At 44.8% G+C, this 15,160-nt stretch overlaps 1 protein-coding gene across 3 annotated transcripts in view; it reads left to right on the top strand.

Moving 5' to 3' along the window:
* The window catches only part of SOCS7 (suppressor of cytokine signaling 7), a 57,387-nt gene that overhangs the window by 24,035 nt on the left and 18,192 nt on the right, over positions 1-15,160 (top strand). For all 3 annotated transcript variants that reach the window (XM_033183271.1, XM_033183269.1, XM_033183270.1), the window contains one exon: positions 3,239-3,367. In XM_033183271.1, coding sequence (XP_033039162.1) covers positions 3,239-3,367 — 129 coding nt within the window. The remainder of the gene's footprint in view (positions 1-3,238; positions 3,368-15,160) is intronic.

Below are 15,160 nucleotides of genomic sequence, written 5' to 3'. Positions count from 1 at the left end.
AGTGCCAGATGACGAGGAAGAAGACATAGAAGAAACAGTGCCAGAAAACATTGATGTCAGGCAATCTGGCAGAAGGGTTCAGGTTATTTGAGACTGCTTTTGAGTTATTTTAGACTTGGACCCTTCGATGATATGGGCACTAAAACCAAAGCAAATGGGAAGAAGAATTGGTACCATATGGAAACATTTTTAGAGGAATGAAAAACCAAGCCTGAGTGTGGAGGCTCATGCCTGTAATCCCAGCAGTTGGGAGGCCAAGGCAGGAGGATCACTTGAGGCCAGGAGTTCAAGACCAGCCTGGGCTGGTAGCTTCAGCTATGCAGGAGGCTAGGGCAGGAGGATCACTTAAACCCAGTAGTTCGAGGATGCAGTGAGCTGTGATCATACCACTGCACTCCAGCCTGGGTGATAGAGTGAGACCCTGTTTCTAAAAAATAGAAAAAGCAAAAAAAGACAAATTATAACATTTCTGTAAATTTATACCATGTGTACCTTCCTCTCCTGCCTCCCCTTCCACCTTCTCTACCTCTGCCAACCCTGAGACACACTCCTCTTCCTCTTCTTCCTCAGTCTATTTGGTTTGAAGACAGTGAGGATGAAGACCTTTGTGATGATCCACTTTATGATCACTTTATGATGATCCACTTCCATTTAATGAATAGTAAATATATTTTCTTATTTTCTTAATAGTATTCCTTTTTCTAGCTTAATTGTAAGAATACAGTATATAAGACATGTCACATACAAAACATATGTTAATCAACTGTTTAAATTATTGATAAGGCTTTCAGTCAACAGTAGGTTGTTAGTAAAGTTTTTGGGGAGGCAAAAGTTATGTGGATTTTTGATTTTGGTGGGGTTGAGGAGGATGTTGGGCCATTGGGATTGGGTTCATGCCCCCCCAACATTATTCAAGGGTCAGTGTACGTACATAAGTCAGTCAGTCCTCACTTAAAGGTCATTAATAGGTTCTTAGAAACTGACTTTAAGCAAAAAGACGCATAACAAAACCAATTTTTTTTTTTTAAGATGAAGTTTCCTCTTATTGCCCAGGCTGGAGTGCAATGGTGCAATCTTGGCTTACCGAAACCTCTGCCTCCTTGGTTCAAGCAGTTCTCCTGCCTCAGCCTCCCGAGTAGCTGGGATTACAGGCATGCACCACGACGCTCGGCTAATTTTGTATTTTTAGTAGAGATGGGGTTTCTCCATGTTGGTCAGGCTGGAATAAAGACCAAACTTCTACATAAAGACCAAAACACAGCCAGACGCAGTGGCTCACGCCTGTAATCCCAGCACTTTGGGAGGCTGAGGTGGGCGGATCACAAGGTCAAGAGATCAAGACCATTCTGGCTAACATGGTGAAACCCCGTCTCTACTAAAAATACAAAAAATTGGCCAGGCGTGGTGGTGGGTGCCTGTAGTCCCAGCTACTCAGGAGGCTGAGGCAGGAGAATTGGCGTGAACCCAGGAGGCGGAGCTTGCAGTGAGCCGAGATCTCGCCACTTCACTCCAGCCTGGGTGACAGGGCTAGACTCTAGCTCAAAAAAAAAAAAAAAAGACCAAAACACTTCTAATATTAAACAGTGAAATATATGTAAACTATACACACTTGTAAGAAAGATTAATGAAAACAAATTAGATAATCATTTACCCAAGTATTCCAGCTCAGGATCACAAGTGGCCGGAGCCTATTGTGGCAGTTCAGGATGCAAGGCAGAACAACTCTGGACAGGACACCATTCCATCGGGGGGTATATACCCACACACCCACACTCACTCAGACTGGCACAGCTTAGCATGCCATTTCACCTTACACAACATCTCTGGGATATGGAAGGAAACCAGCATACCCAGAGAAAACCCATGCAGATGTGCCAACTCCACACAGACAGTGGTCCTGGCCGGAAATCAATTTCTTTTTCTTATCAACATTATAAGGGAACAAGCATGGTGGCTCACACCTGTAATCCCAGCACTTTGGGAGGCCGAGGCAGGTGGATCACTTGAGGTCAGGAGTTCGAGACCAGCCTGACCAATGTGGCGAAACCTTGTCTCTACTAAAAATACAAAAATTAGCCAGACGTGGTGGCAGGTGCCTGTAATCCCAGCTACTCAGGAGTCTGAGGCAGGAGAATCACTTGAACCCAGGAAGTGGAGGTTGCAGTGAGCCAAGATCACGCCAGTGCACTCCAGCCTGGGTGACAGAGCAAGATCCTATCTAAAAAAAAAAAAAAAAAGTTACAAGGAAACAACACTGACAAAATGTTATTCAAAGACCTGCTTATATGTGTATACACTCACACAGTCATACACTGTTTAGCAACATTTTGGTCAATGATAGACTACATATATGACGGTGGTTCCATAAGATTATATTACTGTATTTTTACTGTACTTTTTCTATGTTTAAGTATGTTTAGGTACATACTTAAACATAAATATGTTTAAGTATTCATATACTTACCATTGTGTTAGAGTTGCCTCCGGTATTCAGCACAGTAACATGCTATTCAGGTCTGTAGCCTAGGAGCAATAGGCTCTACCACATAGCCTAAGTGTGTAGTAGGCTACACCATCTAGGTTTGGATAAGTACACTCTGATATTCGCCTAATGATGCATTTCTCTGAACATATTCCTCTCATTAAGTAATGCATGACTGTACCTATACTTAATATACATAAGTACATATATATAGAGAGAGGAGGTCTGTGATTTAAAGATTAATGTTCATACTTGATGAAAAATTTCATATCTTTTTTTCTGATTTGAAATTATTAAAGGTTGAGTATCCCTAAACTGAAATCAAAAATGCTTAAAAATCTGAAACTTTTTGCACACTGACATGATGCTCAAAGGAAATGCTCATTGGAGCACTTTGGATTTCAGAGTTTTGGATTAGGGATGTTCAACGGGTAAGTATAATGCAAATATTCCAAAATCTGAAAAAAATCCAAAATCTGAAACACTTGTGGTCTTAAGCATTTTGGATAAGGGGTACTTAACTTGTATTTACGTAACAAAAACTTTGTAAGATCTAATTTATGTCTTACGAAAGGCAACATCTTTTTACAGTTAACTGTGAGATAAGCAGGAACAGGTAGCTTCAGAGACTTTTGAGCCAGCTTGCCCCCAAACTGCCCTCCCAAAAGTGAGAATCATTGTTAAAATATTCAAACCAGCCTCTCATATCTTCTAAAGTAAGTTTTAAAATTTTTACTTCTTAATTTTCCATGGCAGGAACCTTCAGCCTGTGGTGTCATCCTAAGTTTGAGGACCGCTGTCAATCTGTTGTAGAGTTTATTAAGAGAGCCATTATGCACTCCAAGAATGGAAAGTTTCTCTATTTCTTAAGATCCAGGGTTCCAGGTAAGGCTGTACTTCTGTTAATTATTTAACTTAACTTCGATATGATCCAGTTTAGTGTCAAAAAACACCACCCCCACAAAAGGCCACGGTTAAGCTTTTTTCCCCTGGCTGTTGTAGCCACCACTCCTGGTCCTGTGGTTAATCCCTGCCTTTGTACGTTAATCTCTCAGCATACTGAGGAGGAATCTTTGCTTCTCTGACCACATGAATGAGAAAACTGCTTCCACCTCTGATGTCCAGGCATCATGTGAACATTTGACATTTGGAGGTGTCCCTGATCTAGGCATGTCAACATTTATAAGTCAAGGAGAAAGGTGAGAGCTCTCAGGTCCTACCCATAGGAATGGGAAAGGTAAGAGAATGTTTACCAGAAAGGCAGGGGCGAGCGTCAGGAGGGCTCAGTCTGGCTAGGCATGGTGGCTCATGCCTGTAATCCCAGCACTTTGAGAGGCCAAGGTGGGAGGCTTGCTTGAGCCCAGGAATTTGAGACCCCCATCTCTTAAAAAAATTAAAAATTAGCCAGACATAGTGGTACATGCCTGTAGTTCCAGCTAGTTAGGAGGCTGAGATGGGAGGATGGCTCGAGCCCAGGAGGTCAAGGCTGCACTGAGCCATGATTGTGCCACTGCACTCTAGTCTGGGTGATAGAACAACACCCTGTTTCCCCCAAAAAAGGAAAAAACAAGGGCCAAATCCAATTGCACATTGTGCTCTGTTAGGAAGTATCTGTTGTGGGTTTGCCCATGTTGTACTAAACTTGCTGCTGAACAATAAATTCTTTGTTTTGTGTCTTGCCGTCCCTACCATTAATGAATACAAGACCTCTCTTCATTTGGGAGCACTGGGCAGTTGCTATTCTTGCTGGTGTGATTGTATAGTCTTCCTGCCCACTAAGTTAGGGAGGTGTCTGTATAGTTTGTGGAGGGCAAGAGGGGATTGTTTGGAGCAATCTGCCTTTATAGTGTTGGTAAGACAAAATGACAAGGACATTAATATGAGGAACTTGTAAGATACAAACAACTTAAGCCAGGCATGGTGGCTCACACTGTAATAATCCCAGTACTTTGGGAGGCTGAGACGGGCAGATGGCTCAAGTCCAGGATTTCAAGACCAGGCTGGGCAACATGGTGAAACCATATCTCTACAAAATACACAAAAGCTGTAGTCCCAGCTACTTGGGAGGCTGAGGTGGGAGGATCACTTGAGCCTGGGAGGCAGAGGCTCCAATGAGCCAAGATTAAGCCACTGCACTCCAGCCTGGGTGACACAGTGAGACCCTGTCTCAAAAAAAAAGGCATAGGGCAGTAGCTCACATCTGTAATCCCAGCACTTTGGGAGGCTGAGGAGAGCAGATCACCTGAGGTCAGGAGTTCAAGACAGCCTGGCCAACATGGTGAAACCCAGTTTCTACTAAAAATACAAAAATTAGCCAGGCGTGGTGGTGGGTGCCTGTAATCCCAGCTACTCGGGAGGCTGAGGCGGGAGAATTGCTTGAAACTGGGAAAGCGGAGGTTGCAGTGAGCTGAGACTGCGCCATTGCGCTCCAGCCTGGGCGACAGAGCCCAGACTCTTTCAAAAAAAAAAAAAAAAAACAAAAACAAAAACAAAACAAGAAACAATTTAAAATGAGAACTTCATGCTTTACCATTGAATCAAATTAAGATTCTTTTTTTTTTTTTTTTTTTTTTTTTTTGAGGCGGAGTCTCGCTCTGTCGCCCGGACTGGAGTGGAGTTTTATTTTTTTGGAGACAGAGTCTCCCTCTGTTGCCCAGGCTGAAGTGCAGTGGCCGGATCTCAGCTCACTGCAAGCTCCGCCTCCCAGGTTTACGCCATTCTCCTGCCTCAGCCTCCCGAGTAGCTGGGACTACAGGCGCCCGCCACCTCGCCCGGCTAGATTTTTTTATTTTTTAGTAGAGACGGGGTTTCACCGGGTTAGCCAGGATGGTCTCGATCTCCTGACCTCGTGATCTGCCCGTCTCGGCCTCCCAAAGTGCTGGGATTACAGGCTTGAGCCACCGCGCCCGGCCAAGATTCTTAAACAGAATGCCAAGAAATTAGTCTGAACTGTAGGAGCTCAGGGGAGCCTCAGGCAGAAGACTAGGAACAGGACTGAGCCAGGTGACAGGAATGTTTCTTGTAATCTTGGTGATTTAAATAAGGCATGACAGGGTGTGAACTGTATTAATTCTCACTTCATTTAGTTTTGCCTCAGTGCTGTCAACACAGTTGGGTCTTGTGCAGTTGACTTGCTTAAAGGGAAAAGTTAGATTCCTTCCATATAGGAGTTGACTCTGCTTAGCAGTTTTTAAAGTTTTTGGCTTTTTGGGGGGTTTTTATTTAACAAACATTTATTTTGCAATTTATTATAAAAAATAAGCTACATTTCTGCCTTCAGAGAAGTCATAGTCTCAAAGAGGGGTCAGGAAGGAAGACAAAGGTGAGAGCACATGTTCAAGTCAGTATAAAGCATGTGGCGATGACCAGCAAGGTTAGGGTAGTCAGGTCTGCCTGTGGGCAAGCCTGGAAAATCTCAGAGAAATTCTGGACTCTGGAGCATCACTTTACTGGTAGAATATTGAGAAACTTCGTGGAATATTGGACTCCTCAGTTACAGCTTATTTCATTCTACAAATGTACCCTGTCTGCAGATATTTTAACCAAGATTCTTAGCATCGTATTAAGGGCTAGAGTGTATAGTGTTTGCCACTGTTAATATTGAGTGCCTGTTAGATGCCAGGTACTGGCCAGGTTCTTTATTTAAATACATTGACATTTTTACAACAACCTCAAAGTTAGGTAATACAGATCAATCTATTAAAATAATATGGACTGGCGCGGTGGCTCACGCCTGTAATCCCAGCACTTTGGGAGTCCGAGGTGGGTGGATCACCTCAGGTCAGGAGTTCAAGACCAGCCTGACCAACATGGTGAAACCTCGCCTCTACCGAAAATACAAAATTAGCCAGGCGTGGTGGCGCACGCCTGTAATCCTAGCTACTCCAGAGGCTAAGGCAGGAGAATCGCTTAAGACCCAGGGGGCTGAGGTTGCAATGAGCTGAGATTGTGCTGCTACACTCTAGCCTAGGCCCCCAAGCAAGACTCTGTCTCAAAAATAATAATAATAATAATAATGTGTCCAACATGGTGAAACCTCACCTCTACTAAAAATACAAAAATTAGCCAGGTGTGGTGGCAGGCACCTGTAGTCCCAGCTACTTAGCAGGCTGAAGTAGGAGAATCACTTGAACCTAGGAGGTGGAGGTTGCAGTGAGCCATGATTGCGCCACTGCACTTCAGCCTGGGCAACAGAGGGAGACTCTGTCTCCAAAAAAATAAAATAAAATAAAATTAAAAATAAAATAATACATAAGACTTCATTTTGCCAGTGAGGAAACTGTGGCTGAGGCTCAAAAGTTAGATTATTTATTCTAAAGTTAACTCAGTTGATCAGTGCTGAAGCCAGAATTCAAACCTGGGCCCGACTACAAATCCTTGGCTTTATTTCCCACCAGTCTGTTATTGGAAGAGGTAGTAGTAATCAGATTGAAAGTTTGCTGGCATTTATGGAAACTACCTAAAGAAGGTAGAACCATGTTTATTGGGGGCAGGAGGGTGCAAATGCTCCAGTTAAAGATCTGTGTAGACTTAAAATTGTAATCAAGTTGAGGGGGCAAAGCAGAGTTGTTGCCCCTCAACCCTAAGTGACCTCACTTTGAAGGATAGGGCCAAAGAAGACAAAGCCTTTACCACTGTTTGCTGCCCTCTTTTGCTTATCATAAAGGGGAAGGCATTATATAAGCTTGACTTCATTAGAGGAGAGGATTGGGGTGAGGAAGGAGGTAGGTATTAGCATTTAGGTTGAGCTCTGTTCGTCTGTGTCAAGGATTTTAACTTGATCGATTCAGAAAGGATCCTGTGTGTTCAAACTTTGCAATGATGAAAACTGAACACCTACAAGGAGCCAGTGTTACTCCATTTAACCAAGTGTTATCCTTTGAGGGGATAGTACAATCTCCTTTTTTTTTTCTTTTTGGAAAAGCAAAAGAAACTGAGGTCCAGTGAGTTGCAGAGCTAGGATGCGATCTCAGGTTTTTCTGGCTTAGATCCCAGAGCTGGATACAGTAGGAAGGTGTTGAGACCGGTGTCAGGCTGGGCACGGTGCCTCATGCCTGTAATCCCAGCACTTTGGGAGGCCAAGGTGGGCAGATCGCCTGAGCTCAGGGTCTTGAACCACCCTGGACAATATGGTGAAATCCCATCTCTACTAAAATACAAAAAATTAGCTGGGCATGGTGGCACACACCTGTAGTTCTAGCTACTTGGGAGGCTGAGACATGATAATTGCTTGAGCCCCGGAATTGGAGGTTGCAGTGAGCCAAGATCATGCCACTGCACTCCAGCTTGGGCTACAGAGTGGGACTCCCATTTCAAAAAAAAAAAGACTGATGTCAAAGGGATACCAGGGATCACAGGAATTGCAAAGCTAGAACTAATGGGAAGGTTCTGAGTGGTGACAAATAAGGAACAGAGATAAATTAAGTAGAATAGAATAAATTGAATAATTAGCATCTGGGGGAGGAACCCTTGGTAAAATAATGGTGCCTGAGTTTGGTTTGACCTTATCTTTTCTACTTGTTTTATTTTTTTAATGTAAATATATATATAATTTTTTTTTTAATTTGAAGTTTTGGGTTATTGTAATATTGAATCCTGGTCCCAGCAGATCTGAGGTCACTGATTACATCTCAGTCTGGCCTCATCCATTTCACAATTATAAACTAAATCCCTGCTGAGCGCGGGGGCTCACACCTGTAGTCCCAGCACTTTGGGAGGCCGAGGTGGCTGGATCACGAGGTCAGGAGTTTGAGACCAGCCTGGCCAATATGGTGAAACCTCGTGTCTACTAAAAATACAAAAGTTAGCTGGGCATGGTGGCAGGCGCCTGTAATCCCAGCTACTCAGGAGTCTGAGGCAGGAGAATCACTTGAGCCTGGGAGGTGGAGGTTGCAGTGAGCCAAGTCACGCCGCTGCACTCCAGAGACTATCTCAAAACAAAAACAAAAACAAAAAAAAAACTAAACCCCTAACACCAGACAGCAGTGAGAGTGTGACTGATTTCACACAAAACCTCTGATCCTATTAGAGCCAGGCTAAAAGCAGACATACCCTTTTTAATTGAGAGAATCTTCATCTGTAAAGTTCATGAAGAAAAAAGGTCTTTAAAAAATCATACTTTGATCAGACTTGGTGGCTCACATCTGTAATCCCAGCACTTTGGGAGGTAGAGGTGGAAGGATTGTTTGAGCCCAGGAGTTCTAGACTAGCCTGGATAATATAGACTTCATCTCTACAAAAACAAAACAAAACAAAAACACCTAACCGCACGTGGTGGTATGCGCCTTTGGTCCCAGCTGCTTGGGAGGCTGAGGTAGGAGGATCTTTTAGGCCTAGTAGGTCAAGGCTGCAGTGAGCTGTGATTGCGCCACGGCACTCCAGCCTAAGTGACAGAGCGAGACCCTATCTCAAACAAAAACAAAAACAAAACACGCTTTGAGTTGGACAGATCTTTTTTGTTTGTTTTGAGATGGAGTCTCCCCCAGTCACCCAGGCTGGAGTGCAGTGGCATGATCTCGGCTCACTGCAACCTCCTCCACCTCCCAAGTTCAAACGATTCTCCTTCCTCAGTCTCCCGTACTCGGATGGTATAGGCGCCTTCCACCTTGCCCAGCTAATTTTTGTATTTTTAGTAGAGACGGGGTTTCACCATGTTGGCCAGGCTGGTCTTGAACTCTTGACCTCATGGTCCGCCTGCCTTGGTCTCCCAAAGTGCTGGGATTACAGTTGTGAGCCACCGCACCTGGCCGAATTGGACAGCTTTTTAAGGAAATTGGTTACTTCCTCTTTTGTAACCCTTGTTAAGTTTATAATTACTTGTTCAGTGACATGTCTTCCCTGTTTATCAGGGTTTCTCAGCTCAGCATTATTGACATTTTAGGCTGGACAGTTTTTTGTTGTGGGGTCTGTCCTGTGTATTGGAGGAAGCCCTGACTTTTGCCCACTAAATACCAGGAGCACTCACCCGCCCCCCTAAAGCTGTGACAATCACATTATATCTCCATATGTGCCTGGGAGCCAAAATCATACCCAGTTGGGAACCATTGCTATATACCATAGTGGACTTTAAAAAGTACAGGTTCTGGATCCAGAACACCGAGTGCTACCCCAGGTCCTGCCAGTTATTAGCTCTGTGATCTTAGGCATGAACTGAACCTCTCTTGCCTCAGTTTCCTCAACAGTAAAATGGGGATGATTATAGTATCTAACTTATAGGATTGTTTTGAGGAATGCAAGAATTAACTCATGTAAAATATTTAAGACAATGCCTGACACAGAGTAAGCACTCAACAGATGTTACCTTTCTCAGTGGTCTCTAAGATGCAGGTGCATAGGAAGTATTTAAGGTGGTATCTCTGGTGTTCTCCTGGCCCTATAAAGGTGGTACTTAAGATATATGTGTTGAATGATACTCTGGGTGGCCCCTCAGATATCCTTGTGATATCCTTTGAGATGCCCTTTGTCGTTATTTTATCTTACCTATCTGATTGCCAGGTCATCCAGAGCAAGAACTGTCTTTCCTTTGCTCTATATTATTTTGAGACAGAGTCTTGCTTTGTTGTGCCCAGGCTGGAGTGCAGTGGCGCAATCTCGGCTCACCACAAACTCTGCCTCCTGCGTTCAAGCAATTCTCCTGAGTAGCTGGAATTACAGGTGCCCACCATCACGCCTGGCTAATTTTTTGTATTTTTTGGAGACGGGTTTCACCGTGTTGGTCAGGCTGGTCTCGAACTCCTGACCTTAGGTGATCCACCTGCCTCGGCCTCCCAAAGTGCTGGGATTACAGGGGTGAGCCACCGCGCCCAGCCTGCTCTATATTATTTTGTATATTAGAACACTCAAACATTTGCTGATGAGGTATTAGGCATACTAAGAAGAGATTATTTCACTTATGCTTGTGAAAGAAGGAAGCCAGGAGTCCTTTCCTGGGGATTTGTGACCAGTGTCTCTGGGCATCTCCCCAGTAAGTGATTTGTCCTTATTTTATAGCTACAGGGTCATGCCACTGATAGGGCTCCCCTCCTTGCTGTGGCTGCATGACCCCCTCCAGCAACACTGTAAGACTCCCTTGAGTGTATTTGCTAACTAGACTTATTCCTGGATTATTACCTTCTTTTTTTTTTTTTTTTTTTTTGAGACGGAGTCTCCCTGTCGCCCAGGCTGGAGTGCAGTGGCCGGATCTCAGCTCACTGCAAGCTCCGCCTCCCAGGTTTACGCCATTCTCCTGCCTCAGCCTCTGAAGTAGCTGGGACTACAGGTGCCCGCCACCTCACCCGGCTAGTTTTTTTTTTTTTTTTTTGTATTTTTTAGTAGAGACGGGGTTTCACCGTGTTAGCCAGGATGGTCTCGATCTCCTGACCTTGTGATCCGCCCGTCTCGGCTTCCCAAAGTGCTGGGATTACAGGCTTGAGCCACCGCGCCCGGCCGATTATTACCTTCTTTATGTTTATTTGTTTGGTATGCAGAATGGTGTAATAAACCCTATGTATCCATCACCCAGCCCCAGCAAACATCAGCCCATGGCCACTCCTGCCCTGTTTGTATACCTGTCCACTTCTTCATTGCATACTAGTGTTTTGTGTTTAAATATACTTTTGTTTTGTTTTGTTTTGAGACAGGGTCTCTGTCACTCAGGCTGGAGTATAGTAGTGCAGTCATGCCTTGGCCTCCCAGGCTCAAGTGATCCTTCCACCTCAGCCTCCCAAGTAGCTAGGACTACAGTCATGGGCCACCATGCTTGGCTAATTTTTCAATTTTTTTGTTGAGACAAGGAGTTTCTATGTTGCGCAGGCTGGTCATAAACTCCTGGGCTCAAGTGATCTTCCCTCCTCAGCCTTCCAAAGTATTGAGATTACAGGCATGAACCACCATGCCCAGGTTCTTTTTTTTTTTCTCTGAGATGGAGTCTCCCTCTGTCACCCAGGCTGGAGTGCAGTGGTGCGATCTCGGCTCACTGCAACCAGCCACCTCCCGGGTTCAAGCGACTCTCCTGCCTCAGCCTCCTGAGTAGCTGGGATTACAGGCACGCACCACCACACCTGGCTAATTTTTAAATTTTTAGTAGAGACAGGGTTTTACCGTGTTGGTCAGGCTGGTCTTGAACTCCTGATTTCGTGATCCACCCGCCTCAGTCTCCCAAAGTTCTGGGATTACAGGCGTGAGCCACTGCACCCAGCTCTTTTTTTTTTGTTTTGAGACGGAGTTTTGCTCTTATTGTCCAGGCTAGAATGCAGTGGCGCAATCTCGGCTCACTGCAATCTCCGCCTTCCGGTTTCAAGCAATTCTTCTGCCTCAGCCTCCCAAGTCGCTGGGATTACAGGTGCCCGCCACCACGCCCAGCTAATTTTTTTGTATTTTTAGTAGAGATGGGGTTTCATCATGTTGGTCAGGCTGGTCTCGAACTGCTGACCTTGTGATCCACCCACCTCAGCCTCCCAAAGTGCTGTGATTACAGGTGTGAGCCACCATGCCCGGCAGCACTTCTTTTTTAATTTGTAGTTTTCTTCCTCCATTTCTTTTTCCCTTTTTTTCTTGCAATTTATATATTTAAAATATTGTTCTGTCTGGAGTTTACCTATTGCATCTCCATGGCATCATTTAATATGTTCCTCTGTCCTCTGAATTGCCTGTAAAATGGTAACTGAATTCAAAGGCTTACCCAATTTGGATTCGCTGGGGAGGGGGAGCAGTATGACAGCACTACTTCATCTGAATTTCTTTTCTTTCTTTTTTTTTAAAATAAAATAGAAAACCACAAAAATCACATGCATGGTTTAATATTATTATTATTATTATTGAGATGGAGTCTTGCTTTGTTGCCCAGGCTGGAGTGCAGTGGCGCAATCTCGGCTTACTGCAAGCTTCACCTCCCTGGTTCACTCCATTCTCCTGTCTTAGCCTCCTGAGTAGCTGGGACTACAGGCGCCCGCCACCACACCTGGCTAATTTTTTTGTATTTTTAGTAGAGACGGGGTTTCACCGTGTTAGCCAGGATGGTCTCGATCTCCTGACCTCGTGATCCGCCCGCCTCGGCCTCCCAAAGTGCTGGGATTACAGGCGTGAGCCACCGTGCCTGGCCTGATGTTGCTCATTTTAAAAAATTTTCATATCGGGAGGCCAAGACGGGCAGATCACAAGGTCAGGAGATCGAGGCCATCCTGGCTAACCTGGTGAAACCCCGTCTCTACTAAAAAATACAAAAAACTAGCCGGGCAAGATGGCGGGCGCCTGTAGTCGCAGCTACTCGGGAGGCTGAGGCAGGAGAATGGCGTGAACCCGGGAGGCGGAGCTTGCAGTGAGCTGAGATCCCGCCACTGCACTCCAGCCTGGGCGACAGAGTGTTTCCGTCTCAAAAAAAAAAAAAAAAAATTCATATCTTTTAAATCTCTTAATCTTGGATTTTTCTTTCATTTCTTTACAATTTGCTTATTGAATAATTGGGTGGTTTGACCTGGAGAATTTCCCTGGATTTTACTAATTACATACTCTTGTTGGAGTTCAGCATGTTGTCCTGTCTTCTGTATTTCTTACAAATTAGCAGGAGTCTGATTCAAACTCAGGCTTGGCTGAACATATAATAGTAGTTCATGCCTAAAATCCCAGCACTTCGGGAGGTGAGGCAGGAGGATCGCTTAAACCTAGGAGTTCAAGACCTTCCTGGGCAACATTGTAAGACCCTGTCTTTACCAAAAAAATAAATTAAAAATTAGCCGAGGCTAGGCGCGGTGGCTCAGGCCTGTCATCCCAGCACTTTGGGAGGCCGAGGCAGGTGGATCACCTGAGGTCGAGAGTTTGAGACCAGCCTGGCCAACATGGAGAAACCCCGTCTCTACTAAAAATATAAAAATTAGCCAGGTATGGTGGCCCATACTTGTAATCCCAGCTACTTGGAAGGCTGAGGCAGGAGAATTGCCTGAACCCAGGAGGCGGAGGTTGCAATGAGCCAAGATTGCGCCACAGCACTCCAGCCCGGGCAAAACAGGGAGGCTGTGTCTCAAAAAAAAAAAAAAAAAGCCAGGAGGCTGAGGCAGGGTAATCGCTTGAGTTCATTATGTCAAAGCCACACTGAGCTATGTTCATGCCACTGCACTCTAGCCTGGGCGACAGAATGAGACTGTATCTCAAAAACAAACAAAAAAACTAAAGCTTGATCCTTTTAGCAAGATTATATAGGTAGTATTTGGCATGCCCATAGGAAACACATGATGTCTGGTTGTGTCTTTTTTTGTGATCTTAGCAGCTGTTCATTGGGAGTTGCAAAATCATGATACTCTAATTTTATCACTTTTTATTTGTTAGATGGAATAGTTTTACAGAGACATTTCTCCTCAACTATTATTTACCAAATTCATATAGAAAAAGCAGGATAAGGCCGGGCGCGGTGGCTCAAGCCTGTAATCCCAGCACTTTGGGAGGCGGAGACGGGCGGATCACGAGGTCAGGAGATCGAGACCATCCTGGCTAATACGGTGAAATCCCGTCTCTACTAAAAATACAAAAAAAAAACTAGCCGGGCGAGGTGGCGGGCGCCTGTAGTCCCAGCTACTCGGGAGGCTGAGGCAGGAGAATGGCGGAAACCCGGGAGGCGGAGCTTGCAGTGAGCTGAGATCCGGCCACTGCACTCCAGTCCGGGCGATAGAGCGAGACTCCGCCTCAAAAAAAAAAAAAAAGAAAAAGCAGGATAAATGCTTGATTCTTTTTCTTTATTTACTAATTTTCAAGATAATGAATTGGTTCCCTGTCATCCTTTGAAGGTGATCATTTAGAAAATTATAATTAATTGCTGGGCGCGGTGGCTCACACCTGTAATCCCAGCCCTGTGGGAGGCTGAGGCGGGTGGATTATGACGTCAGGAGATTGAGACCATCCTGGCTAACACGGTGAAACCCCATCTTTACTAAAAATACAAAAAATTAGCTGGACTTCGTGGCGGGCGCCTGTTGTCCCAGCTACTCGGGAGGCTGAGGCAGGAGAATGGCATGAATCTGGGAGGCAGAGCTTGCAGTGAGCTGAGATCATGCCACTGCACTCCAGCCTGGGCAACAGAGCAAGACTCCGTCTCAAAAAAAAAAAAGAAAGAAAAATAATATATATATATATTTTTATCATATATATATGTGTGTGATTAATTCAGCCAGGTGCAGTGACTCACACCTGTAATCCAGCACTTTGGGAGGCCAAGGCAATTGGATCACCTGAGGTCAGGAGTTGGAGACCAGAGACAAGACATGGCAAAACCTTGTCTCTACTAAAAATATAAAAAATTAGCCGGGCGTGGTGGCACGTGCCTGTAATCCCAGCTGCTTGGGAGGCAGGGGCAGGAGAATCGCTTGAACTCAGGAGTCAGAGGTTGCAGTGAGCCGAGATCGTGCCACTGTCCTCTAGCCTGGGTGACAGAGAGACACTGTGTCTCAAAAATATATATATATATATATTTATATAAATATATATAAAATTCATGGAATTAAACATACTTAATGGCTTTCTTATTTTTTTTATTTTTTTTATTTTTTTTGAGACGGAGTCTCGCTGTCGCCCAGGCTGGAGTGCAGTGGCCGGATCTCAGCTCACTGCAAGCTCTGCCTCCTGGGTTTATGCCATTCTCCTGCCTCAGCCTCCCGAGTAGCTGGGACTACAGGCGCCCGCCACCTCGCCCAGCTAGTTTTTTGTATTTTCTAG

The sequence above is a fragment of the Trachypithecus francoisi genome, unplaced genomic scaffold (genome assembly GCF_009764315.1).
Source record: "Trachypithecus francoisi isolate TF-2019V2 unplaced genomic scaffold, Tfra_2.0 Lachesis_group20, whole genome shotgun sequence".
NCBI lineage: Eukaryota > Metazoa > Chordata > Mammalia > Primates > Cercopithecidae > Trachypithecus > Trachypithecus francoisi.
The sequence above is the reverse complement of the archived record's forward strand: the minus strand, read 5'-3'. Positions and strand labels throughout refer to the sequence as shown.